Source organism: Malaclemys terrapin, chromosome 5 (genome assembly GCF_027887155.1).
Source record: "Malaclemys terrapin pileata isolate rMalTer1 chromosome 5, rMalTer1.hap1, whole genome shotgun sequence".
Classification (NCBI taxonomy): Eukaryota; Metazoa; Chordata; order Testudines; family Emydidae; genus Malaclemys; species Malaclemys terrapin.
This window is the reverse complement of record NC_071509.1, coordinates 61,135,579-61,163,556: the sequence shown is the minus strand read 5'-3', so window position 1 is coordinate 61,163,556 and position 27,978 is coordinate 61,135,579. Positions and strand designations below refer to the sequence as shown.

General features: G+C 42.9%; 1 protein-coding gene across 1 annotated transcript; it reads left to right on the top strand.

Annotated features, from left to right (window-relative positions):
* On the top strand, positions 1-27,709 carry LOC128838596 (cytochrome P450 4V2). Its single transcript, XM_054030909.1, has 11 exons — positions 1-992; positions 9,209-9,321; positions 12,537-12,622; positions 21,048-21,238; positions 21,683-21,752; positions 22,939-23,065; positions 24,115-24,306; positions 25,308-25,410; positions 25,903-26,037; positions 26,191-26,370; positions 27,396-27,709. Exons 1-11 carry the CDS (start codon positions 782-784, stop codon positions 27,569-27,571), a joined length of 1,584 nt encoding a protein of 527 aa, XP_053886884.1. The 5' UTR covers positions 1-781; the 3' UTR covers positions 27,572-27,709.
* The last annotated feature ends 269 nt before the right edge of the window (positions 27,710-27,978 follow it).

Here is a 27,978-nt window from a genome sequence, read left to right as displayed (position 1 = left end):
CTGGAGGACTGAGCTCTGGGACCCTCCGCCTCACAGGGTATCAACTCATGATTATACTTGGTTGTTGTAGTTTGTCCCTCTCCCTGCTCCCCTCTGTAATATTGCCTGTGTCCTGAATGTATTCTCAGTGTTGCCCACAAGGCTGGGAGTTGTGCCCTGCGCCCTGCAGTAGTGGAGTGAAAAATGGTTTCACCCCTCTAACTATGAGCAGCAGTAATTAGGGTCACTGACAACTACAGGGAGACCTCACCTGACCCTCCAAGTTCAGATCCCAGCTGCACAGGCTCAGGGGTCTCACATTCAGAGTGGGGCTCCTGGTCCATGGTTGCTGAAAGCTGAAGTATTTACTTCTGGGTCCACACTTTGCCCTTTGCTGCAGGCATGTGGCCTAACTGAAGCTGAGGGAGTTGCATGGATTCTGTGCCTTCGCTGAGTCTGTCCTCTCTGATGCTTCCCACCTTCGTGGTCTTTCCACTGCCCTGTGGTCGTGTCACCACCTGCTGCCGATCCCTGGTTACACAGTGAGAACAAGAGCAGCCATAGATCACAGCAGCGTTTCCTTCCTCTGCTGCTACAGTTGCTGCTCTTCTCCCTCTTGCAAACTTCTCTGGGGAGCCCTCCTTCCCTGCCACTCCTTTGTTCCCCAGCCTCTTTCCCTCCTGCCCAGCCTCGGGGCTCGGGCTCCGCCTCCTTGAGTCCCCTGGCGCAGTACCCCGGCCCGGCGGCGGGGAGAGCGGGACTGCGACTCAGTGCACGCCCAGCGGCCGGGCTCGGGGCAGCGATGGGGGCTCTGCAGCTGGCTCAGGAGTGGGACCGGCTGCTCTACTGGGGGGCCGGAGTCGTCACTCTGCTCTTCGCGCTGCTGGCAGCCTTCACGTTCCGCCTGCTGCTGGATTACCTGGGGAAGTGGAAAGCGCTGAAGCCGATTCCAGGGGTCAGCCCCTGTTACCCTCTGCTGGGAAATGCTCTGCTCTTCGAGCGCAAAGGGGAAGGTAACGGCCGCTCAGAGACATAGCGGTAACTGCCTGCAGTGCAAACCCCTCTTCCTCCTGGAGCTGCTGCCTGAAGCATCCTCTCTCCAGGGAGACCGCAATGCCCTGGGGATCAGCCCCGGCAACAGGGCGTACAGCGGTGTAGACATTTGTTAGGTGCTCGGGAAGTGGCTGGGGATTTCCGGGGTCTGTATAGGTAGGAGCTTATTTGCAGCAGTGGAACTGGACTGGCCCCATCACTAATTGTTGTTATAGAATAACAGAGTAGGAATGAGCTGTTCTTATGTTAAAGATTTTTCCCCCAAGCTGAAAACAAAAACAAAACAGTTCAATACTCGGCATCCTGCTGCATTTCTAGATCCAGCCAAAACAGCCAGGCAGTATTACCGAGACTCTGCTTCAACCAACTAAAACCTCCCCCAGAAACCTCTGGCAAGTCTTTATGGTTCCTGAGGTATTCCCCCTCCCCCGCTATTTCCAAAGAGTTTATAATCTGATGATAATTTGTTTCTTGAAAACAAGCTCTTAATTGTGATGTCCTGTCCCTTTAACTGTTTGAGCACCTCCCCCCTTCACCCCATTGCAAAGCCTCCCTTCTGTTACTTTCTCTTTTGCAGCCGTAATAATAGTTACTACGGCAGACAGCTGTGTTGCTTTCAGCTCCCTCTATGTCTTGGAACAAACGTAACATTACACTTGGACGAATTGTTTGTTTTGATTTTTACCAAATATTTCCTAACTGATGTCAAATATTTTTGAATAAACATTCAAGAGTTCAAAAGGATATTTTGAAGTTTGCCTTTTTCAGAAGCTACCGTTCCATTCCACCCCTGTATGCTTTGAAATCCATTTCTTGCCTTTCAGTGAAACTTTAGATACCCTTGGTCAGCCTCTTTATGGTTAATGCATTTAAAAACAACTGCCATGGTACATGTTTCTCCACTAGATTATAAGGTAAAGGAGTCATGCTAAAGCGCTGGATAATTACATAATTAGATGAGCCTCTTATGTTTATAAAAATTATTGTTTCAGAACAAACTTTCAAAGTGTAGCAGTATTTACTCAAAACTGGAACAGTTCCACATTAGGTGTTATGCATCCATTCATTATGCTCCTCTGATTTTCAAGACAAATCACACATTACTAGTTCTTTTTCTACTGTGAGATTTTTCTATATTCCTATGAGCCTTAGTAAGGTGCTGAAGTTATTGTGCCTTTCTCCACAGTGAGATAGTAAAAATATCAATGTGCATGGATTTCTGTTCTTATTGTACCTGTGCAAATATGGGCTTTTGTGCTATATTATTGAGTCTTGATTTTTTTAACAAAAGGGATCTTTCAGTTAAATTATACCTGAAGTGGAATGAAGGAAAAGGGTTATTTAGTTGCTTTAACTTTGCTGCAGGGTGGGTGTGGTGGTTGTGCTGGAGAAGACAATACTATAAATGTATAGGGCCAATTTCTGTCACAAACTTAGAAACAGGCAACTATTTTTGGCAGAACTGGCATGATTGTGACAGAGGGCTGTTTGTAGATACCCTTGCATTGTCCGGAAGTTGCACACCCACATTAAGATAAGATACAAGACCTCATCCCTTGGCTTCAGATTGTATGCTCTGAGGGGCAGGGACTGCCTTTTAGCTCTGTTTGTGTACAGCGCCTAGCACAGTGGGGTCTAGGTCCATGACTAGGGCACCTGAGTGCTATGGTAATACAAATAATAATAATTATTATTAATATTCCCAGCCATCCCTTTATCCTGTGTAATCCTAGAAAAGCAAATCAAGGTTGTATTTTAGTCTTGTCAAATTGTTGTTTACATTATGACATTAATATATTGTTCTGTTAACATCAGCTTATTAATAACTGTCCAAAGTATTCTAGGTGTGTTGCAAAATTTTGTGAGTTTAATGCTCCTGCTGGTGAAGTTTTTTCTTGTTAATGTCATTTGGGAAAACAATAGGCCAGATCTGCAGCTGGTGTAAATCCGGTGTATTCAATGGAGCGCTGCTGATTTACACCAACTGAACATCTAACCCAGTGAATTTTATCTGGTGTCTGGATATCCCAAAGGTAGCTGATCTGCTTTATTGTTAGCTTTTTGCTAAATATACAGGCTCAGTCCTGCCTTCTCACACTTGTAGAATTTTCATTAAAGTATAGATTAAGATATAGTCTTGCATCTGCAAAATGCTTCTGTGGCAAAACAGAACTATAGTAGATGTACTATAGGTAAGAGAGAATTTTCCATTTGGCTCTGTTGCCAACAGTTGCATATACGGGACCATGAGCTGCAAGCTGATCTCCTAGACAGACTCTAAATGGCTCTCTGCTTTCTTTAGATGATATAGAAATAAGACGGATAGAATAACTTAGTTTCCAAAACTAATATGGTTCTAAAGAGATATTAATAAATAATGTTATAAACTGTGAGCTGTATTTCACGTTGTGTTCTTCTATCTGCAAAATATGAAGTCCACATTTTATAGAACTAAATAACTCCTGGACTTAGTATCTTATGTAATTATTTTATGTGTAATTAACATACATCTACCACAACTCTCTTACTAGAGAAACAACACAAAGTCCATTTATAGCACATTGTAAATAACTGTTATGTAACCTTTTGGACCCTTCCCTACCTGCTGGAGCTAAGGCAAATGCAGCCAGCACATTGGCTCCTCTCAGCACCTCCCACTCCATGGCCCCAACAGCTGCCACCACAGGCCTTCTAGATGTGGAGCTTTAAAGTTCCAAGCTGCCCCAGAGCTCTTTGCCGCAGCACAGCTACCATGAGAAACTACAATGGCCTGGACCTTTACACTTGGGCAGGGAATCCATCTAGAGACTCTGGGTCCCAGTTGGTACACAACAACTCACAAAGAGCAGCTTCTATTAGCCACTAGGCCAGCACAAGTTGTTTGGGGGTGGAGCTTTGAAGCACCAGCCCCTCAAGAGGCCTCAGAGACCCAGGGGCCCTTTATCCTTTAATCAAACTCCTGTAAGGGTCAATTAAAACCATGAGCAGACATTCCAGCACACAGCCCTATGTTGTGCCCCTTTAGATGAACCTCTGCTTGGGGTAGGTTGTGGTTGGTGGACTTGGCATCCTCCTCCCTGAATCCTCTGTTGCTGTGGCAAGAGACACTCTTCTCCACAGAGCTGTCTCTAAGGGGCGATTGGGTGTTGTTGATGTCCCCACCTACACACAAAGAGCCTTCTACTTGGGTGGTTGAATGCTCCCATGGACTTTTGCTTCAGGAGGTAAGACCGCACTCAAGCCTCTGTTCCAGTAGGTGGGAAGTGCAGCCCTCCTACATACTCATACACACAGAACCCTGCTCCTAATGGTAGCAGCTGTTCCCCCTTCCAAAAGCCTAACTGGCACAGTCTCTCTGTTGATTTAGAAAGACCAGGCAATGCTGCATCAAATCATACTTGGGTCATGTTTGGAAGGTTATCTCCACAACCACAAGGAGCAAAAAGCATAGATTCTACAGAAACCAATAGCTCTCACTTAGGGAAGATTCCAGGTCTTCCTGTTTGAATTCCTGGCCCAGGGCGGGCCTGGAAACCAGTTATAGAGCAGACAGGTCTCAGTTTTGGAAATGTTATAGTATTTTATTTGGAAAGCCAATGAGTGTCTTTAAAAGCAGAATTTTGTTTTGATCAGGGTAAGCATAAATAATGCTTCTGTAGGAATGTCTTGCCAGTGCCAGGGAAATTTTCAAGGCTCTGGGTTGTTTAAATATGTTTATTTTGCATCATACATTCTGATGAAGATCTAGTTGGCTGAACTGCTCTTTTTACATGTCATTTCTGACTTTGTTCTATGACATAAGTGGTTAAAAAACCATACATGAGGGCCACAATCCTGCCATTTGCTCTGTAGAGGTGCAGGGGGCTGCCTGTGTGGAATTCCTTGCAAGTTCAGGGCCTAAGACAGCATTTGCTACATTTATATCTATCGCACACACACTTTTCTTTTAAAAGAACATTATGAAGGTTTTTAAGTCAAGCACTCAAAAGTTAGAAAATGCCAGCATTAAGGCTGGCTATACAAACTTAAAAGAGCTCCTTTGTGTGTATGGATTATGATATAGACTTTAGTTACGTGATCACATACTATATTTTCCATAGGATCCCAGCCTCATTCTGCTGTAGGATGGACAGTGCTCAATTAATGAGCAGCTATTCAATGTTTTATTTTAACCACACAGTTCAGTATGTTGCCATAGGCCGTATTTACTGCATGCTACTCGAACTGTGATATGAAAGGGCTCTTCTATGATACTGATCACAGTAGTATTCATCTGCTTCCCAAACATTAATTAATTAATTTTTGTATCACCACTGTGAGGTGAGGGGGTATTATTATGGGGAAGTGAGGCACAGAGAGATTAAGGTAAAAAAAATCCACTAATTTTAGGTGTCCAATCTGAGATGCTGAAGATGTGATTTTTTTATAGTACTTAACAGTGTATCACCCTTTATATATTCAAGCACAGCTCCCGCTGACTTCAGCTGCAATTATGAGCCCTCAGCACTTCTCCTGAGCAGGCCTCACTTGGGCACCCAGAAAATGAGGAACACACAATTAGTGACTACCTTTGGAAAATTTGGGTTAAGGGACCTGCAAAGCATCACACTCTGTGGCAGAGGCAGGGATAGAAGCCAGTTCTCCAGCGCAGAATTCCACTATCTTAACCACTAGATCCTCCTTTCTCTTCCTGCAACTCCCTGCCCTCATTCACTATGCATAGGGCCCTACCAAATTCACGGCCATGAAAAACGCGTCACAGACTGTGAAATCTGGTCTCCCCCCACAAACTCTGGTCTGTTGTGTGCTTTTAGCCTATACTGTACAGATTTCACAGGGGGAACCAGTTTTTCTCAAATTGGGGGTCCTGATCCAAAAGGGACTTGCAGGAGGGTTGCAAGGTTATTTTAGGGAGGTGGGGGGTTGCAGTATTGCCACCATTACTTCTGCGCTGCCTTCAGAGCTGGGCGGCCAGAGAGCAGCAGTTGTTGGCCAGATGCCCAGCTTTGAGGGCAGTGCCCCACCAGCAGCGGGGCAGAAGTAAGGGTATCAGTATTGCAAACCTCCCTACAATAAACTGGTGACCCCTCCCCGCCAACTCCTTTTTGGGGTCAGGACCCCTACAATTACAACACTGTGAAATTTCAGATTTAAATAACTGAAATAATGAAATTAATTATTTTAAAAATACTTTCAGCGTGAAATTGACCAAAGTGGACTGTGAATTTGGTATGGCCCTAACTATGCGCCTTCCAACTTCTATAACAAATGGAGTACGGATCCTATAGACAGCAGATTCCTTCACTTAATTAATCCTCAGAGCAGGTCCATCCCATGCACTGAATCAGGCACGGGGCCCATGGAAAAAATATGTGATCAGGTAGTTAAAGACTGTGTCATAATATATATTCTTAAGGATGCACAGGGAACCTTAACTCTGGCATTTCCTAACTTTTGAGTGATTGATTTTGTAACCTGAACAATGTTTTTAAACAGAGTTTGTGTGTGTGTAATTTTCTGAATTTTTAAAAAAGCAAGCTGAAAACACCAGAAATTCCATCATATGGCATTGAATTGACACCCACATAGTTCATCAGCAAGGTTGAGACCATTAAATCCACCACACAGACCTCTGCCACTTAAACTAATGGATTATCTGATAGCAATAGTACAATATCATCTCTTTGTGGGCCAGCACTAGAGAGGGATGAGACACAGACTTTTCTAGTCAGTTTCACAGATGTTTGTTGGCAGCAAAGGAATGATGAGATTAAGGAATCTTGGTTTTTATTCCAGACTCTGGAGGGTCATGTTCTCCACAAACTCTTCTGCCTGTTTTCCCCAAGTTTTGATCCCTTTCTTCCCTGTCCCCTCCAACCTGTTCCTATCTCTGTTCTAGTCCTATATCTTCCTCACTCCTGGGTTCCTGTTCCAGCCCTGGCCTCCTTGCCTACTCAGTCACCTCATATCAGGCTTTTTGTCTCTGTCCCAGTCTTACCCAGCCAGTCTTTGTCTTCCCACCGGTCTCGCTGCCTGAATTCAAATATCCCCATGTTTCCAAGTCTCTCCCCATCCCCACATCCAGTTGTCATCTCTTTGCCCAGCAACACTCAGTTTTCCCATCTGGCTCCTCATCTGATTTGCCTTTCCCCTCCCTCTTGTACTGTCTATTGGTCCCAGTCTCCCTCTCAGGATTCTTCATCCAGTCTCAGTGTCCCTCCCTAGCTCCTCGTCTCAGTCTCTTTTCTCAGCCAGTCTCATTTCTTTCCACCCACCCCAGTTCCTTGTTAGATCTGTCTCTTCTCTCACCTGCTCCCATTTCCCCCTGGTTCCTTGTATCAGTCTTGTGGCCAGACAGTCCCAGTTTCCCTCCCTCCACCCAATCCTCCAGCTAACTGTATCCTAGTCCCCTATCTTCCCATTTCTCTCAATGATTCCTTTTCTCCTTGCCCAATTAGTCCCTGTCTCCCCACCTAACCAGTCTCAGCCTCCCCACCCAACAAATCCCAACATGGCCTTCCTTCCCTAGCTCCCAGTCTCCTTGCCCAGTCAGCCCAGTCTTCCCTGTCCAATCCTAGTCAGAGTTTCTCTCCCCCCACAGTCCCAGTTTCATGAGATCTCTTGTCCCAATCTACTCCTTTCCTTCCCCCTCCTGTCTCTCCCCCCCCCCCCCCCCCGGTCTGACTTTTGTCCCGTCTGCAGCTTCCTCCTCCATGCTGCCTGAGTACCAGCAGTAGGGTCATGGAGAGTACAGAAGAGAGAGTCTCCCTGCTCTGAGTTATGGTGCCCAGTTGCACCCTAGGCTGAAGCAGCCATTATGGGTAAAGTTCTTCTTAGCCTCCTAACCCGTGGCTGGAGAGGGCATGTGCAGTCCAGTCCTATGCAGGAGCTGTTGAGGGGATAGAGGCAGCTCAGTCACTGTGAGGATGGCACATGCATAGTGTGGTCACATGTGAGGGCAGGGAGGGGATGCAGCATAGCCAGTTGCTCTGTGGGGAGGGCATGTGTGCAGTCCTGTCACATGTAGGAGCTGTGAGGGTGGGGGGATGAGGCTCGGTTGCTCTGTAGGGATGGCACATACGCTTTGGTTGGTCCGGTCACACGCACGAGCTGTGAGAGACTCAAGCTTGTTCAGTGAAGAAGGAATCTTCAGAGATTTTTAGCTGTTAAGATCCCGCAAGTCTTTACTGAACAAATACAAAATGTGATTTTTCAAAGGCTAAAAATGATCAAATTTGGGTGGATTTTTAGTGAGATGGCACAAGGTACATTCCTGACACACAGTCCATTCCCCTGCATGGAGGTGTTAAGGCATTTAAAAGTAAAGATCTCAAGAATTTTTTTAACATGAGTAAAACAACAACATATTTTTACTTAGACTTGTTCTTGAAATCAACTGAATGGTTTTGGCTTAAATTTGGCTTGTGGTGAGCACCTGGCATGGAAAATTGCAACCCAAACTGTTAAAGTTTAGCAAAATTATAAGCAACTAAAAATGAGGCCTTATAGTGGAAAGTGTCAGGCAATGATAATAATAGGTGGTGACCCTCCGGTCTTTTGTGTAGAAATTTCTCTCCAATGTGGACTCTAGCATTATTGTGGAATGATTTATTAATCTGCACAATCTCATTTCCCCTTTTATCTCAGATGCTCTTGGTGCCATTTTAGAGGAACTCAGTTAAGGTCTTTAAAATCAATCAGTAGAGGTTCTCTTGTACTTAATAGATGATCCTTAACCCCAAGGATTTATATCCCATCTATCATGTTGTTCAGAAAAATTAATCAGTTGAGGATGGGCTTGTGCTAATGCACTGGGCTGGGAATCTGGAGAAATGTATTTAATTTCTAGCTTTGCCATAGACTTCCTATGTGACCTTGGGCAAGTTACATAATCTCTTTGTGTGTCAGATCCCCATCTGTAAAAAGGGGATAAAATATTTATACTCTCTTTCATTTGTCCTTTCTATTTAGGTTGCAAGATTCCTGTGTCTGTACAGTGTTTATCACAATCTCGACTGGGACCCCTAAGTGCTACTATAATCAAAATAATAAATAAGTGGAAAACATACATGGTTTGTCACAGTAGCAAAACTAACACTACAGTGAACTCATGATCAATTACATGATTACAGACATTCTGGTTTTGGCCCATTCAAATTGATTTTTCCCCCCACAGATTTCTTTAAACAAATAGTAAACAACTTAGAAGAATACAGGAATCTACCCCTGCTAAAACTTTGGATAGGACCATTACCTTTTGTGATTTTATATCATCCAGATGCTGTGGAGGTGAGTGTTCCTATCTCATGTTTAATAGATTTGTTTGTACAAGTCATACAATTTATGACAGTTATTCCCTAATTTGAAATTTTGTGTTGTTTCATCTCCAGAGTTTACAGTAAACATCGAAAATGGCTGGTCATGAAGGACAGATGCCAGTCACCAAACTTCTTGTTACGTCTAGAGCAGTGGTTCTCAAAGCCAGTCCGCCGCTTGTTCAGGGAAAGCCCTTGGCCAGTTTGTTTACCTGCCGTGTCCACAGGTCCGGCCGATCGTGGCTCCCACTGGCCGCGGTTTGCTATTCCAGGCCAATGGGGGCTGCGGGAAGCGGCGCGGGCCGAGGCATGTGCTGGTTGCCACTTCCTGCAGCACCCATTGGCCTGGAGCAGCGAACAGTGGGAGCCACAATTGGCCGAACCTGCAGACGCGGCAGATAAACAAACTGGCCCAGCCTGCCAGGGGCTTTCCCTGAACAAGCGGCGGACCGGCTTTGAGAACCACTGGTCTAGAGCTTAGGCTTCATGTTGGTCTCTTCCTCCTCCCTGCTTGCTTTCCCTCCCTCCCTCCCTACTTTTGTGCAGGTGCTTTTAACTCTAGGCACTCGGGAGCACAGGGACTGCATGCCAGATGCTCATCCCAGTGGTATGTTGCATGAGCTAAAGGGATGGCACAGTCTAGCCCTGAATAGTTTGTAGTTCGCTTGGAGATAAATGCAAAATCTCTTCTTCTGTCTTTACATTGATTAAAAATACTTCTGTGATTCTCGACTAAGTGAGAGGAAATGTTTATCCAGGTTTTGGACTGTGGAAAACCTTGAACTTCACTTCGCATTATCAACATAACAGGTTCTGAATACAGTTACTGTGTTAATGATCCACTAGTTTAAAACATCAGTGTTGTGCTATTATCTTCGAGGTACAGTTGTTTTTTTATTAGCAAGTGATATACGGGTGAGATACATTTTATTGTATTTATTAAATAAAGTGCATACAAAGAAATCTCTCAACAGGACTTGAGGGCTGATGGAAATGATATAACTTGCATCAATCAGATTAAAACTGAAAAAAGTGTTTTAATTAAAACCATAGGCATTATTGTATAAAGGAGGATGCATTATTTAGAGTAGCCTTAAGGCAACTCTGTTGTTCAGGTATCTCTTCTGCCACTGATTATCAGGACACTTGTTTATGTATTTCAGTGTATAAAATGTGCCCACTACATCAGCCACTAGGTGTATATGTAATTTAGTCTTTAAATATATGCCCAAGAAATTCAGGTTGACCCAGTGTCACCCCTAGGAGCCCCTTCTACCCTATGCCATGGACTGGAGTAAATCTGCCTCTTCAGTATGCTCCCCCATTCCTCCTGACCCCATGGAAATGCCTCTGGGAATATATCAGTTCTGTGGATTTAAGAGGGGTAGTTGAATGAGCTGTTGGGCTTCCGTGGACTCTCCTTCTCCTATACTGGTTTGGGAAACACCCTGAGTTCGTATTAACTTGTGCTTTATTTTCTCCCTGTTGAGATCAGCCCTTTATGTAGGATTCAAAATGTATCCAGGTTTGGGGGGAGCCCCTGGAAACACAGCACCTTTAGAGAGCCTCCCAGCTGGGTAGAGAGACACGTGTCAGCTCTGCTTGAGCTAGTTTGCTAAAAATAGCAGTGTGGACCCTGCTAGCCACCCAAGCTCAGGCCCAGGGGGTCGGGCAGGCTTGTACTCTGGCTGCAAGCTTATGCTGCCACATGGGCCTTAACATCCCCACTGCTATTTTTAGCATGTATAGGGTTGTCGATTTTGGTTGGACATATTCCTGGAGGTTTCACATGACATAATCTTTAATTAAAGATTAATCTTTAATTCCTGCAGGCTCCAGGACAATCGTGGAGGGTTGGCAACCTGGAGTAGAGCTAGTGTGTGCCCTACTCAGGCTGGGAAGCACGCTCCCAGCTGCAGTGTAGACACACTCACAGTGACCAGGTTTTTCAGATGCCAGCAAGAACTGGAGAGGCTTCCAAACAGGCGTCACTTGTCTCTTGTAGGCTGCCAACAACTGAGTAGATTTGAATGATACGTAGGTTAAGAAAGCAGTACCCTAATGCCTTTTCCGAGATGGTGAGGTCTCACAGGAAACTCCATGAGTTGAAATCCATGGAGTTTCAAATACCTTACATGAGTTGGAAAGGAAGATGATGTCTGTCTGTATCTGTATCTTACATGAGTTGTGTCCCACATACAGGAGGATGGAGCCCTGAGACCCTCCCCATTCAGACCCTCAGTAAAAAGCCTGGTAAACAGATAGCCTTTATAACCTGCTCAAAAAGAAAGGCTGCTGAGGAAATGGACCCAAAAGGAGTGATTAGGGCCTGATTCTGCTCTTACTTGCACCAGCTTAAAGCTGCAGAATTCCTATAAAAATCTACTAGCCCAACTAAAAATCCAGGAGGCTGGCAAAATGATCCCCGCCCTTTCCCAAGAAAGCAACCCATTTTTTGCCTTTGAAAGGACTCTTCTTCACAAACTTGTGGTTATCGCTCTCAGCTCCGCTTCAGAGACTGACCTCCCTTGTCTGGGAAGATGTTGCTGCCTTGGTGTAAACCATCCAACCAGAAATCAAGTTATCTTCACAACCCGAAGGGCTAGAAACTTAACTTTAAAAATGAAAGCTTAGATTCTTCACAAGATGGTGTCATTCCCCAAGAAAGACTCCTACTCTAGTTGGGCAAAGATTTTAGATGTATTACATAAATAATTATATTCTGTGTCTCATGTTTAATATTACTGTTAAGTAGATGTACTTTTACCAGTTACATGAGAGAGACAGAACCTCTGTTGCAGTTCAGGTTGTCAGTCCAAATATCCAGCTTACCTTTGGCCTGGGAGATATTGCAATATATTAAAAAGGAATGTCACATTCATACTATTGACTATTACAATCCATTGGAACATTTTCCTGCTCTTACAGTGTAGTATCAAAGTGATGTATTTTTATTTTGATAAATATTTCCTTGTTAATGATCTCTCCTGTACCTCCAGGGTTTGTAAAGTTGACTGCGCAATGCAAAGCTATCTTTGATTGTAAATGGGTGTTCAAGCTTATAGGAGAGCAGTCATAGCTTTGAATATATTTTGCAAATACCCTCCTCCTAAAAAATGAAATGAGTATACAGTGTTACCAACTTCTTTTAAAGAGATATTTCCCCTCTGTTTTTTCTCCTGCTGGTAGGTTGTTCTAAACAGTTCAAAGCACATAGAAAAATCTTTTCCGTACAAATTCCTACATCCATGGCTTGGCACAGGACTTCTAACAAGGTATCTTAATATATAAATAGAGTCATGTACCTTTAAAGTTATGCAAAGTTTAATTCTAAGATATATATATATATTTACTGCCTAGATTAGAATGTCTTATATTTTATTTGCTAATAAGCAGAATAAAAGCATAATTATGGTCTGAATATTAGAATCTAAAGTACGGATGCCCAAAAAGCAGCTTTAGGCCCATATTGCCGGCAGGGCCATAAAATGGGGTCCTCCTGCCACCATCCGGAGCCTAGAAAGGATCAGTTCTTGAAAGGATCGTGCGCTGTGAGGACTGTAAATGGGACTTTAGAGCAAACGATGTAGCAAGACCTCACTCGGATGCACCGAGCTCGAGTTTTCATAATTGATAGAAAGAACTTTTAATTCCTCAGCAAAAGAATATCAGTCAATTATAATCCAGCAATATCAAATATTCTCCCCACACAAATGACACATTTAGTCTCATTGATGTAGCCCTCAGCTGTCCTCAGACTCAACTTCATGAACTTCAAGGCGAGCCATGTGCAAGGGCACCCACTCGAGGCTCCCAACTCCTCTCCCATCACTTTTTCGTGTCTCTCTCCTTCCTGATGGGGTTTTTCTAGGCTGCACATTTCCCTGCCTATACTGTGATATTCCCAGCAAGCCAGACTGTCTGAACAGGCCAGTGTCTGTGTTTTGCTTTTTCTCCAAAGGCTATAGACAGTTTAATTGCACACAGTTATAAGTTCCCACACAGCTCTTTCTAAGCAGGCACATTTATTTTTAAGGTGAAAGGATTACAGGGAAAACATATTAAAAAGAATAAAAGAACCTACACACATGCTGGAAAGCTTACCAAAGATGACAGCCATCACGCTCTACTCCAGCAGGGGCTTTGGTATGAGTCAGTCCTTCCAATCCACCAAAGGGTTTTTCTGTACCACTCAGAGCAGTGGTCCACCCTGTCTGGTGTGCTGTCTCCAGTAGTGGCCAATCCTTGATGTTTCAGAGAAAGGTGAACCCCCGACCATACCCCACAATAAATCTGGCCAATTGTGAATTGGGGAAAAAATTCCTCCCTGATGATTACAGGTGACTGAGGAAACCCTGAAAATGAGATTGGATTATAATCATTGTCTTAACACAGAGCTGTAAATGAGCATGCTGAGGGCAATGCAGACACACCTGTTCTCCCCATCGTCCATGAAAAAAAGGGACGAAGGGTGGGATTCATAAATTCACAGATTCTGAGCCAAAAGAGCCTGCAATGACTATCCAGCCTGAAGATAGATTAAAATGTATTTTTTAGAGAGCTATATAATTTCATTTTAAAGACTCCAGGCAACGGTGAGTTTACCACCTATGTTGGTAAATTGTTCCAAAGTCTAATTACCCTCACGGCTAGGAAATGGCATCTTATTTCAAGGTTGAATTTGTCTAACTTCCAGCTATTGGATTGTGTTCTGCCTTTGTCAGCAAGGCTGAAAAGGCTCCCCTCTATCAGATATCTTTTCCGTGTGTAAGTACCTGTGCACAGTGATCAAGTCACCTCTCATCCTTTTCTTTGATAAGCTGAACAAATTGAGCTCATAAAGCTTCACATTGTAAGTCTTGTTTTCCAGCCTCTGGTTTATTTTTGTGGCCCTCCTTCAAGCTGTCCTTTTCCTCCTCTTCCTCCACTTGTATTATCATAGTGCCCAGGAGCCCCAGTCATGAACCAGAACCCCATTGTGCTAAGTACTGTGCAAACATAAAATAAAAAGACAGCCCCTGCTCCAAATGTTCACCAGAACTGGTCACGGTATTGTAGTATCGATCTTACCCATGCTGTGTACAGAGGCAAGATCACTTCCTTACTTCTATTTGCTATTCCCTCTTCTTGACATCCAAGGATCAGACTAGTCTTTTTTACCACAGCATTGCACCAAGAGCTCATCTGGAGGTGATTTTCTATAATGACTGAAAAGTCCTTCTCAGAGTCACTACTCTCCAGGTGACCCTCCTGTAGGTATAGTCTGCATTCCTTGTTCCCAGAAGTATTATCTTTCATTTGGCTCTCTTAAAACACATTTAGTTGGATTGTGACCATTTAATCAGGTGATTCAGATTACTCTGTAACAGTAACCTGTCTGCCTGATTATTGATGACCCCACCAATGTTTGTGTCATCTGAAAACTTTACCAGCAAAGATTTGATATTATCATCTACATCACTGATAAAAGTATTGAATAGCTGCTGACCCAGAACCAATCTCAGGGGTCTCAGCTAGAAATGGTCTCACTCACTAATATATCCCCATTAGCAACTACATTTTGAGATGTCAGTGAGTCAGTTTTTAATCCATTTAAAGTATGCCCTGTTAATACCATATATAATGTGATCTTTTTAATCAGAATGTCATGTGGCATTAAGTCAGATGCCTTGGAGAAATTCAAGTATACTATATTAACATAGTTGCCTTTGTCAACCAGAACTGTGCTCTTAAAAAAAACAAAAAACAAACAAAAAAAAAAAAACGGGGGTGGGGGAAATCAGGTTAATTTGATGAGACCTACCCTCTATGAAACCATGTTAACTGCCATTAATTATATTTGTAGCCTCTAATTCTTTTTTTAATAAGAGTCCCAAATTAACCATTCCATCATTTTATCTGGGATCAGCATCAGGCTATCCAGTGTATAGATCCTTGAGTCATCCCTTTTTTCCCCTTCTGAATACTAGAACTACGTTGGCAATGCTCTAATCCTTTGGCATTTCCCCTGTTTTCTAAGATTTGTTAAACCCCTTTCTCCAGATCATTTATGAATAAGTTGAATAGGATTGGTGCTAGGACTTACCCTTGGGGAAGACCTAAATTCTGCACAAGGTATCTGAATTCAGCACCTAACTCCCCCTTGGGAAGCACACCCTGAGCACCTTGCCAGTTATCTGATTCCGAATTATTAAATTCTGCCTTTGTTTATGCTTTTAGAACTTTATTGTTCTTAGAACTTAAGTGCGGCTGCTGGGGTGTAATGAAAAGTAAGCTTACAGACAGAATCTGACTCACACAGTCAGCTTGGATTTATGTGCTATATCAAATACATAAACACAGCACCTTTATCCATTATGCACACTTATCACCTCTGCTGAAGGGATAGTCTCCTATTATTATGAATCATGATTATTAGGAGAATGCCAAGGGACCAACCAATATCAGGGCCCCTTTTTGCTAGGCACCATACACATTCACAGCAGTAGATACTCCCTTCCCTGAAGAGCTTACAGTATAAGTAGACAAGACAGACACAGGGTGAGGGAAAGGGATATGACCCACAAGTGAAGTGAATAATGTGGAAGCACAAATGTCATAGTAGAGCTATGATTTTTTCTGAAGGGGGTTAGGAGGAGTTTCACACCACAGAAAAGGCAGGAAAGGAGAGTGATGAGAGGGATAGAGCAGATGAGAAGAGGGAAGGGAGGAAGGTATATGGGGCAAGTCAGATGTGGAGGGAAGCTGAGGTATAGCGACTTTGGCTGTTTGCTCCAGTCCCTTCCCCCAATCAGCACAAGGCAAAGAAAGTCCAGTCAAAGCTGTGGAAAATATTATCAGTGTTCATGGGTGCCTGCTTCAGTTGCTTCTACTGCTGCTCTGCTGGCTTTGGCCTCTGGCTGGCTCCTCTCTGCTGTTTTTTGCCCCAGAGGACATGTGCCTGGGGTGGGAAGGCACCTAATGTCCACTGTGGATGTCTCCCCTGTACAGTTCTGGGGATGTCATTCATGAGGGAGAGGTGGCCCTGGCTAGGCCCCACTTTACTCCTCCCCCGTGCAATAGTACCTACTTATGCTATTCTGGAAGCACAAGTCTAAAATAGGTATCTGCCATTTCTGATCTTTTGTAAATATTTTGTGATTATTTCCCCCATAATTTTTTGCTGTTTAGAAACTCAGAATAAACTAACACTGTGGCTGGATCTCACCAGTGCTGCATTCCTGACTTTCACTCTATAGAGAAAGGAGGATCAGTTCAGGGACATTTCAAAAATAGGAGATATCAGGCGCGGGGAGTGGGGGTGTGGTTGTGAGCTCCCCTGCTCAAAACAGGAAGATGCTGTGTTCCCTGCTGAAACCATCTGAGACACAGGCTAGGACTCCTCTTAAGATTGCAGCAGGAATTCAGCATAAGGAGCAGAAAGGCTAGAGCAGGGATCGGCAGCCTTTCAGAAGTGGTGTGTCGAGTCTTCATTTATTCACTCTGATTGAAGGTTTCGCATGCCAGTCATACATTTTAACATTTTTAGAAGGTCTCTTTCTATAAGTCTATAATATATATAACTAAACTATTGTTGTATGTAAAGTAAATAAGGTTTTAAAAATGTTTAAGAAACTTCATGTAAAATTAAATTAAAATACAGAGCCCCCCGGACCAGTGGCCAGGACCCAGACAGTATGAGTGCCACTGAAAATCAGCTCGTGTGCCACCTTTGGCCCGCGTGCCATAGGTTGCCTACCCCTGGGCTAGAGTAGCTAAGGAGAGAAGGCCCACTGGCTCCTTTGGCCGGGCAGTGTTGTGATGGTGCAAGATCAAGCACATCCATACCTCAAAGACTAGCAGTAGTTGGGAGAGGGGACTGGAGAAGCATCAGTGACACCCCACTAGACACCCCAGCAGAGGGGGAAGGTGGAGTAGACTTGGCCCACCCCAGAATAAGCCAGATGGCTTGGGAGGCTGGGACCAAGCATCCTGAAAGAGCTTTATGGGAGGAGGGAGAGTAGTTGGTCTCACTGCAATAGAAACAGCTACTTGCAGGGGACAGGGACCACAGGAACATATACTTGGACAGTCATAAGAACATAAGAACGATCATACTGGGTCAGACCAAAGGTCCATCCATCCATCTACGGACAGTGGCCAATGCCAGGTGCCCCAGAGGGAGTGAATCTAACAGGTAATGATCAAGTGATCTCTCGCCTGCCATCAACTTTTACAAACAGAGACTAGGGACACCATTACTTACCCATCCTGGTTAATAGCCATTAATGGATTTAACCTATATGAATTTATCTAGTTCTCTTTTAAATCTGTTATAGTCCTAGCCTTCACAACCGCCTCAGGCAAGGAGTTCCACAGGTTGACTGTGCGCTGTGTGAAGATCTTCCTTTTATTTGTTTTAAGCCTGCTGGACATTAATTTCATTTGGTGGCCCCTAGTTCTTATATTATGGGAACAGTAATAAAACTTTTCCTTATTCACTTTCTCCACACCACTCATGATTTTACATACCTCTATCATATCCCCCCTTAGTCTTTTCCAGCTGAAAAGCCTCTTTAATCTCTCCTCATATGGGACCCATTCCAAACCCCTAATCATTTTAGTTGCCCTTTTCTGAACCTTTTCTAATGCCAGTATATCTTTTTTGAGATGAGGAGATCACATCTGTACGCAGTATTCAAGATGTGGGCGTACCATGGATTTATATAAGGGCAATAAGATACAGTATTCTCTGTCTTATTCTCTATCCCTTTTTGAATGATTCCTATCATCCTGTTTGCTTTTTTGACTGCCGCTGCACACTGTGTGGACATCTTCAGAGATCTATCCACGATGACTCCAAGATCTCTTTCCTGATTAGTTGTAGCTAAATTAGCCCCCATCAGATTGTATGTATAGTTGGGATTATTTTTTCCAACGTGCATTATTTTACCTTTATCCACATTAAATTTCATTCGCCATTTTGTTGCCCAATCACTTAGTTTTGTGAGATCTTTTTGAAGTTCGCACAGTCTGCTTTGGTCTTAACTATCTTGAGCAGTTTAGTATTATCTTCAAACTTTGCCACCTCACTGTTTACCCCTTTCTCCAGATCATTTATGAATAAGTTGAATAGAATTGGTGCTAGGACTTACCCTTGCGGAACACCACTAGTTACCCCTCTCCATTCGGAACATTTACCATTTATTCCTACCCTTTGTTCCCTGTCTTTTAACCAGTTCTCAACCCATGAAAGGATCTTCCCTCTTATCCCATGAAAACTTAATTTACAGAAGAGCCTTTGGTGAGGGACCTTGTCAAAGGCTTTCTGGAAATCTAAGTACACTATGTCCACTGAATCCCCCTTGTCCACATGTTTGTTGATCCCTTCAAAGAACTCTAATAGATTAGTAAAACATGATTTCCCTTTACAGAATCCATGTTGACTTTTGCCCAATCTTATTCTTTACTATTGTTTCAACTAATTTGTCTGGTACTGAGGTTAGACTTACCGGTCTGTAATTGCCGGGATCACCTCTAGAGCCCTTTTTAAATATTGGCGTTACATTAGTTATCTTCCAGTCTTTGGGTACAGAAGCCGATTTAAAGGACCGGTTACAAACCATAGTTAATAGTTCCTCAATTTCACATTTGAGTTCTTTCAGAACTCTTGAATGAATGCCATCTGCTCCTGGTGACTTGTTACTGTTAAGTTTATCAGTTAATTCCAAAACCTCCTCTAGTGACACTTCAATCTGTGACAATTCCTCAGATTTGTCTCCTACAAAGGATGGCTCAGGTTTGGGAATCTCTCTAACATCCTCAACGTGAAGACTGAAGCAAAGAATTAATTTAATTTATCCGCAATTTTTTAGTCTCTGTCCCATCACCTCAAAAGCTCTGTGGGAGATGAATCTTCTTTGAGAAACGTTTGGTAGATGATACTGATGTAATAAACTGGACATTAGGCAGTAACTATCCCTAAACCTCACTTTTCTATATAGTGGAAAAAGGAGGTGTAGCATGGGTGTGGCTCTCTGCCCCCCTCCCAGTAGGGACAAATTACCCTTACATGTCCGCACTGCCCACAGGTGTAACACGTCTGGCAATCTACCCCGGGCCTCCTGGCCCCAGCGCTGGGTTTCTCCCACCAGTCTCGGCGGTCTTTTGGGAACTCCCTCCACAGGAGTTTCCCCAGGGCCTGCTGTCCCTCTGCTAGCCACCCCAACTGTGTTTCCAAGGTCCACTGTACCTCCCACTATCTCTGCTGAGTCTCCCTGAGTTCTTGTACAAGTCTCTCCAGCCTCTCAGGCTGTCAGACTGCCCCTTTCCTCAGGGGACCAGACCCAGGAGCCCAGCCTGGAATGGCATAGGAACCCTCTGCAAAGAATACCTCCGCTTATTGGGGATCCATCACCCCTTTCTTCTCTCTGCTCAGCAATTGTCCCAGTCCTTGCCTTGCCCCTTATATCGGGGCAGACTGCACTTGCCTGCATTCTCCACCACCGTGTAGCAGGCGGCAACTCACCATTCAGGGAATTAACTTTTCCAGCCTTGGAATGCCCTCTGCTGGCCAGTATCCCACATGCTTCAGACCCCCGTGTCCCTCCCAGACTCCGGTGCCCCTTTATCATGGGTGCTGACCCCTGGCAGTACCCCCACTCTCTGGGTCTCCCCACATAGGGGAATCCCCAACCCTCTATCCCAACCTTGCCTCAGTGGCTACTGCCAGTCACCATCTAGCCCCCACACACTGGGGCAGACTGCAGTCTGTAAACCACTCACCATCAGCAAGGTGGGGTTTGGACCTGCTGCCTTTGCTTACCCTGGGCTGCACCTCTGCAACCCCACTACCCTTCCCAGCCCTTAACAAGGCCTGCAGCCTGGGGGTTTTCCATCCTGGAGCTCCCCAGCTCCTCTGGCCTTTTCCCAGCCCTGATCCACTCTAGGTACCTTGCTGAGCTCCTAAGCAGCCAGGCCCATCTCTCCACAGCTACAGAGAGACTCTCTGAGTTCCTGGCCCACAACATTTTATAGGGCCTGCTGTGGCCTGATTGGGGCGTGGCCTCAGCTGTGGCTGCCTCCCCCATCAGCCTAGTATTTGGCTCATAGCCCTAGCACTCTCCCAGGGTTGGCTGTAACCCTTTCAGGGCCGGAGCGGGTGACCACCCCGTAACAGGAGGGCAGCCACCATTTACTATTATCAGTAAAGATGGGCTTAGCTGGAGCTGGGTTGCTAAATATTTAACAAGGGACTTCTTATTTACTCTTCTCCTTACCCACTTACACCCCAAATGCCTTCTCAATGTGAGCCCTTGCCTTAGGGTAACTTTTTGTTCACCATATTTGTCTTGCAGCAGCTACAGTTAGCATCAAGCTGTTAGGAGCACTGTATGATTAGAAGAGTTTTGTAGCAAAATGTACTTCCATTTTGCCCCTTATAGTGAGTGGTGGTGGCTGCAACTCCCAACATTAATTTATGTATGAAAAATGTTACAAGTCATTAGCGCCACTCTTTACTGTCATCAGCAAAGATAGACTGACAAAGACTACATGGTCTACTGACAACGTTTGAAAAGATTAGCTCTAAGAATCTATCTACCAGTTGTAGCTACTCTAGTGCCAGAAATTGTATATCCACTGAGCACTTCCACAAGCCATTAATTGTTTCCTTTTTGATGAGGCTTTTTTATACTTAATTTCCAACTCTTTATTTTGTAGCACTGGAGATAAGTGGCGTTCCAGAAGGAAAATGATAACTCCCACATTCCACTTCACAATCTTAGCTGATTTTCTAGAAGTTATGAACGAACAAGCCAATATTTTGGTTGATAAACTTGAAAAGCATGTTGACAAAGAGCCCTTTGATTGCTTTCTAGACATCACTCTCTGTGCCCTGGATATAATCTGTGGTAAGTCCTGGTGATGATTCAACAGTTGCTATAAAAGTGCTGTAAACGATGAGGAGACTACAGCTGTCCACAATGCTACAGTTTCATTTGTTGAGATAATTGACAAAAAAACCCTGCTGGTCTTGTACCACTACTTTTGTATTATCAATAATGAACACATCTTTTCTGTTTTAATTATGTTTGTATCTATCTGAACAATCAAACATTGTGTTATGGGGTGGAACAGGAATATGGAATCTAACCTGAGGGAGAGTTAAAGGAACAGGAATATTAGGACTAGTCTCACAAAGAGAGTACACATTCTAAAAAAAGAGAAACGCCATGAGATGAGGATGTAAATGGCTGCAATGCTTTCATGCAACACCTGGCCGTATGTTCTCAATGTACTTCTGGCTTTCCATCCAGCTAACGTATTCTTAATAAGTTTCTCTCTTCTCTTTCTAGAAACTGCGATGGGCAAGAATGTTAGTGCGCAGAACAATAGGGATTCTGAATATGTCCGTGCTATTTATAAGTAAGTGTAGATCTTTCAAGTCTGTCTTATAGTTTTGTTGGTGTAGGATTGAGAATGCCAACGTCAGCTATAGCACCTCAAATCTTCCTAAAGCAAAATCTGGTAGGACAACCAGGCCGGAACAAGAGCAACAAGAGACTCACGCACAAGGCCCGCTGTGCAACTTAGGTCTTTCATTACCCATGTGTGGGGATTGGGGAGTGTATATAGAGGTAGAGTGGCAGGACGATGGTAGAACCTATGCAAGCTGTACATGCACAGAAGAGACCTCTGTAATTGCGCCACAAGGCCAGCTGCTATAACGTGTCAACAGGTTGCAGTTGAAAATCAGCCCTTCCATAGCTAACATTGGCTGGACTAGTCACCACAGCTCCTTTGAGCCTTCTTTGGGGCGGAGGCGGAGGAGGGGGGACACTGAATCTATATAGCACATTGAGCCCAACTCACTGTTGATTTGCACCTTGTATAAACATTTACATAGTGCAAAGTGAGTGTGAAATGGTTTCAGGTTAGAATTGTAATGTTTTTCACTCGTCGTGCATTAGTGTAAAAGACTACAGGAGGTGCAACACAACAGTGAAGTGAAAATAATTTAGAGTCACACCGTAGCAGTGTAAAGTGACCTTACAGTGGGTGTAAGTGTAATTTATTCTAATTCCAAGGCCCCTTTTTATTGCCACAGCAGTATAAAGGTCCCTTAGTGACCATAAGAATCAGACCATACAGGTCTACATCAGATTATATTAGAACAAGCATTGCATTGGTAATATAATGATTTGTTTTGTGACTGATCCTATTGGAAATGCAGATTAATATTGTGGACTTCAGTAGAGTTATTCCAGATTTACATTAGTGTGACCAAGAGAAAAAGTTGACCCTAGGGTTTTTTTTCATGGTGGCAAACTTCTTGGATTAATACTGATTTGTATGGGAAAATAGATTTCACTGGACAGAAACATTTCTATAAATAAAAATGTGAAAAGTATTATAGCCGGTACTGAGCATTACAATTAATTAAAAGTGGATTGAGGGCATCCCTAAAGATTAGACAAAATGGTTTGTGTCTGCAGCATCAAGTGCATCATCTGTCCAGGACCAGGAATTTTGACCCTGTTAGGGGTCTTGTGGACATGTTGTGAATATGTTTTTAGAAATAAATATTATAATGCTATTTTTGTTACCCTAGGATGAGTGACCTCATTCATCATAGACAGAAGTCTCCTTGGCTTTGGTCTAACTTGATGTACCCTATGTTCCAAGAAGGAAGGGAACATACTAGAAGCCTCAAGATCCTTCACAGTTTTACTGACAATGTAACCTGTTATTCCTTTTTCTACTGTGTTCCCATCAATGAAGAAAATAATGTAGTAAATATAGAGATTCCAGATTGTGAATGTGGTGACAGAGAATCAGCCATTGGGAACATTACCTTATCTGTGGTACATATATAATAGGAGAACTGAATTTTTATGATATTCAGTCTCTAAAGAAATCCTCTGAAGAGGAGAGATAATGTGACTTAGAACTTGTTGCTTGAGTGTTGGTTTTAGCCAGTGGGTCACCCTCACATGGTAATAGTAGAACTTAGTTGTAACTGGTGGTAAAAAAAAAAAATCACATAGAATCATCCTAATTGCTTTAACATGCAACGTTCTGAACATTTTAAAATAATCGGAGCACTTCACCCTAAGGCTTGTAACAGCTAAAATATTTTAAAATGGCATTCTGCTTTGTTCTGGTGCTTTGCCCAGTACTTAAATATTTCAGTTCAGATCTGAATTTTGAGAAAATTATAGAAATTTGGACTGCATGGAAAACTTAAATATAAAAACCTCAATGAATACACTTCAGCAAGGAAAAAATACATGGAGATGACCTATTTTTTATAAAAGTCCACTATTTTCTCTTAATTTTAAATCCATAGAAGTAACATCTGATTTTAATTCATTTTCTCGAGCTACAATGGTGTGCTTAACATGGGTTACCATTCAAATCCTTTCTTTCTACTACAGACACGGTATTGAAGACTCAGAAATGAAGGACAATCAAAGCAAAGAGCCAGCATGGACTTAAAAACTCAGATTCTACACGATTCACAACCCTGACCTGTGCAAACTCAGTGTACAATAGGAAAACAAATACTAAGGGAAATACTAAGGGGGTGGTTATAGATGTTTCTTAATATCACCAACCAGTGCATAGTATGGAGTCAGCGGTAGAGTCAGTCTTTAAATATCTGGGATAAAAGTTATTTTAAAGTACGTGTATTTTAAAATACGTGTATTTAAAGCAGTGGCCACACACTTAGATTGTGGAATCTAAACTGTGGAAAAAATAATATATTGATTTATTTATATTTAAGGTTATTGCAGAAAAAGCTCGTGAAATAGAGAACGACACACAACAGAAAGATGACTTTGATGACAACTGCGAACAAAGTGTGCCCAAAAGGAGAAGGGCTTTTCTTGATATGCTTCTCAGTACAACTGATGATGAAGGGAACAAACTGAGCTACATGGATATTCGAGAGGAAGTGGATACTTTCATGTTTGAGGTACTCCAACTAAACGGAATGGTCCCAATCTCTTCCCACAATGAATCTCTTTATACTTCTGATCGCTTTTGTCAGCTGTCTTTTGACCCTTTCCATTACACTTATATCGGTTGGGATACAGGATGACTGGAAATGCTCACACTGGGTGTGGTTCCCTGCCGTACTGCTCCAGTTTTTTGCTGCTGTAACTCTGTACTCCTGGAGGCAATGGAATTAATTGTACTGTGGTTGCTATTACTCTATGGCATAATTAGAGTACATTTGATTAAAATTAAACTACTTGTACTAAAATCTGTTGCTAGTGAACATTCTCTTGTTTTCTTTAGCATATAGTACCTGAATGGCTGAGTTTTATGTTTGTAATATATAATCTTAGCAAAATTAAATTGCTTTGCCCTCTTCTGGTAATTGATGGTAATACTGTATATTTTATTGTGGGATAGTAAAGATAGTGAGTAACTAAAAAGTCAGGTATATTTACATTTCATTGTAAAGCGGTGAAGAAAGTCAAATGCACTTCCAATAGTTGACTGAGGAAAAAATAGTGACTTTAAGATTGCTATATAGTGTTTAAATTATTGTGACTGTCGAGAGAGATTTAGTGGGTCAACAAGTTTATATCTACAAGGAAGCAATAGCAAACCTCTTCCTTACAGAAACTGAACGCAGAGGAAGACCCTTCACCCAGCCAACATAGAAAAGCTAAGTAATAGAAGAGGGCTGGCAAAGGGACTTCTGCTTATTAAATATTATGATTTACTTCCGTTTTTTTCTCATCTTAGTCTCCATCCATCCTATTACATAACTGGTTATGTCTTGTTCAGTCTTAGGTGCCAAATTGTTACATGATTCATATAGTCTTAATTTTTCTTCTGTATCTGTACAGTTAGGCTACACCACTATAATATCTCCTATAATATCCCTAATTCTTTGTATATATTTATCTTCATATGCATGAAGACAATGCAGATCTGAACATCTGAGTAAATCTGTAACTCTAGGGGCATGATACAACAGCTGCTGCTATGAACTGGGCCATCTACTTACTTGGATGCCATCCTGAAGCCCAGAAGAAAGTTCACAGAGAATTGGATGAAGTGTTTGGTAAGTGTCTACTCTTTTCTTGGATGTGGGTGTAAGTTTGCATGGTACAGTATATGGTTTACATATTCATTTCTGTGTAGAGGTTTAAAAAGGCAAATAAACCACAGTACTGCCACTGTATGTGCTGTAACTCTTATGTGGCGATATCAATGTCTCTGGGACTTGGTTGGATGCTAAGGGAGTTGTGACAGATTTCAGTACTTAGATTGTAAACTTTTTTGGGCAAGAACCATCTCTTCTATATTTGTACAGTGGCTAGCACAATGGGGTCCTAGTCCATGACTGGGGCTCTTCAATGCGATCTCAATACTAATAATAGTTTAAGGACATCACAAGAATGAAAATTGAGATAAATGTTTCAAACCCATAAGCACAGTGGTGCAGTTGTAGTTTGGTCATCATTTAAGATAGCTGTGAGCCTCTTAAGATAGCTTGTGTGTTTAGTCTGATTAGGACAGTTGTTTCTCACATCCCTGTTGTGATTCTGATCAGGGAATTCTGACCGGCCTGTCACAATGGATGACTTGAAGAAGCTCCGATATCTTGAGTGTGTTGTTAAAGAAGCCCTTCGTCTCTTCCCTTCTGTTCCATTCTTTGCCCGCACCACAAGTGAAGATTGCCATATTAGTAAGTAGTTCTCAGCCTTTTGTCTGTATTTATCATGTTAGGTATGATAAATATCTGCTCCATCAAGGTTGTGTCTGCGTCAAGAATTGGTTTTGAGCTTTGTATCCATTTAGAGAAAGCGACTTCACTGGCATGTTGATACTGTTTTTGCAGGAGGATTTAAGATACCAAAAGCAACAGAGGTAGTCGTGGTTCCTTATGTGCTGCACAGAGAACCGGAGATTTTCCCAGACCCAGAAGAATTTAGGCCTGAGCGATTCTTCCCTGAGAATTCTAAGGGAAGGCACCCATATGCATATGTGCCCTTCTCTGCTGGACCCAGAAACTGTATTGGTAGGTGGTAAAGTGTAATACGTCCCATACGTGTTTATTTTCTTACCACTTAGGTGAAGATGCCTTTGCTGTAGTACCCATAACAGAGTCTATGAATTTGAATGGAGATTTCAGGTCTCTGTGGCTGATAACTGCAGCAGAGCAATTTTTACCAGTATCTCACATTTTCATTGTCACAACATTTTCTTTCTTTCCGTGGGGTTCTTCAGATGATCTAATTTCTCATACCCAGGCTAATTAATTATTGTTTCTAGAGCACCCAAAATAATCTGGACGCTTTGCAGACATAAAGATTCCTGCCTAGATAGATGGCAGTCTGAATAGATAATGTACAGAGAAGGGGTTGAAGGAAGGGTGAGATACAGCATAAGACAACTTTTTTAATTCCACACCTCTTTAGAGTTAAATCTTTGGCTAAGGGCTTGTCTGCACTTGAAACACTACAGCAGCATAGCTGCTGCATTCTGTGTATACACTGCGTATACTGATGGGAAGGACTCTCCCCTCAGCGTAGGTAATCCATGTCCCCGAGAGGGGGTAGCGAGGGCGACGGAAGAATTCTTCCATCGACCCAGCACTGTCTACGCCGGGGGTTAGGTTGGTATAGCTGCGTCTCTCAGGGAAGTGGATTTTTCACGTCTCTGAGAGACATAGCTATACTGATGTAAATCTCTACTGTAGACTCAGGCAAATTGTCTGGTCCGTGACCCTTGTCAATTTGCTTAGTTCTTTTTTTTATTTCTATTTTTTCGCCCCTCCTCTTTTCTCGTAAACCATTGATCATCTGCCTAATTCTTCCCCCCTCTATCACAGCAGCACACTCTACTTTTAGGATAAATAAATAGACATAATTCTGTTCTTCCTCCTGTGCGTGCACATCCATTCAACCCTGAATTTGGCTCATATTGGTTTATAATGTGTGACACCAGATGCACAGTTATCCCCATGCTGGATTTTGTGGAAACCTTTGCCGTGTAATTACGAGTACTAAACTACTACTGTTTCTGTTCCAATTTAACCTGAAGGCCAGCGCTTTGCACAGATGGAAGAGAAAGCTGTTCTAGCCATCATCCTACGGCGCTTTTGGGTGGAAACTAGTCAAGAGCGAGAAGGGCTTGGCCTTGTGGGAGAACTAATACTTCGCCCAAATAAGGGCATCTGGATCCAACTGAAGAGGAGAAGAGTGTGTGTGTGTCATTAGAAGAAAGCTCTCAAGGATTTTAGATCTTAAAATGTGCTATAATAATCTCAGCTAGCAGTTGATTCTCATTGAGATTTATGTAAATCTCTGCATTTTAAATGATTGTAACCATTTATAAAGGAACTCAGTATCAAATTACTAGAAGGGGTTTTTCTTGTTGTTCAATTTCTGTTTCTGGCACTTTGTTCACACAGCAATCCTCACCACATGAACTTCTTTCCTTAGGATACAATAAAAATGGAGGTAGTGTCGAGTGTAACCTCCCTCCCTTAATAGAGCAGGTACTGGAGAACAAGGTAGGGATTCTGTATCTGCCTGGCCTGTGCACAAAATGGGAAGTTTGGTTGCCAGCACAAATAATTCTAACAATTTAGCACGCAGGGTCAAAATCTGTTGAGATACCCAGG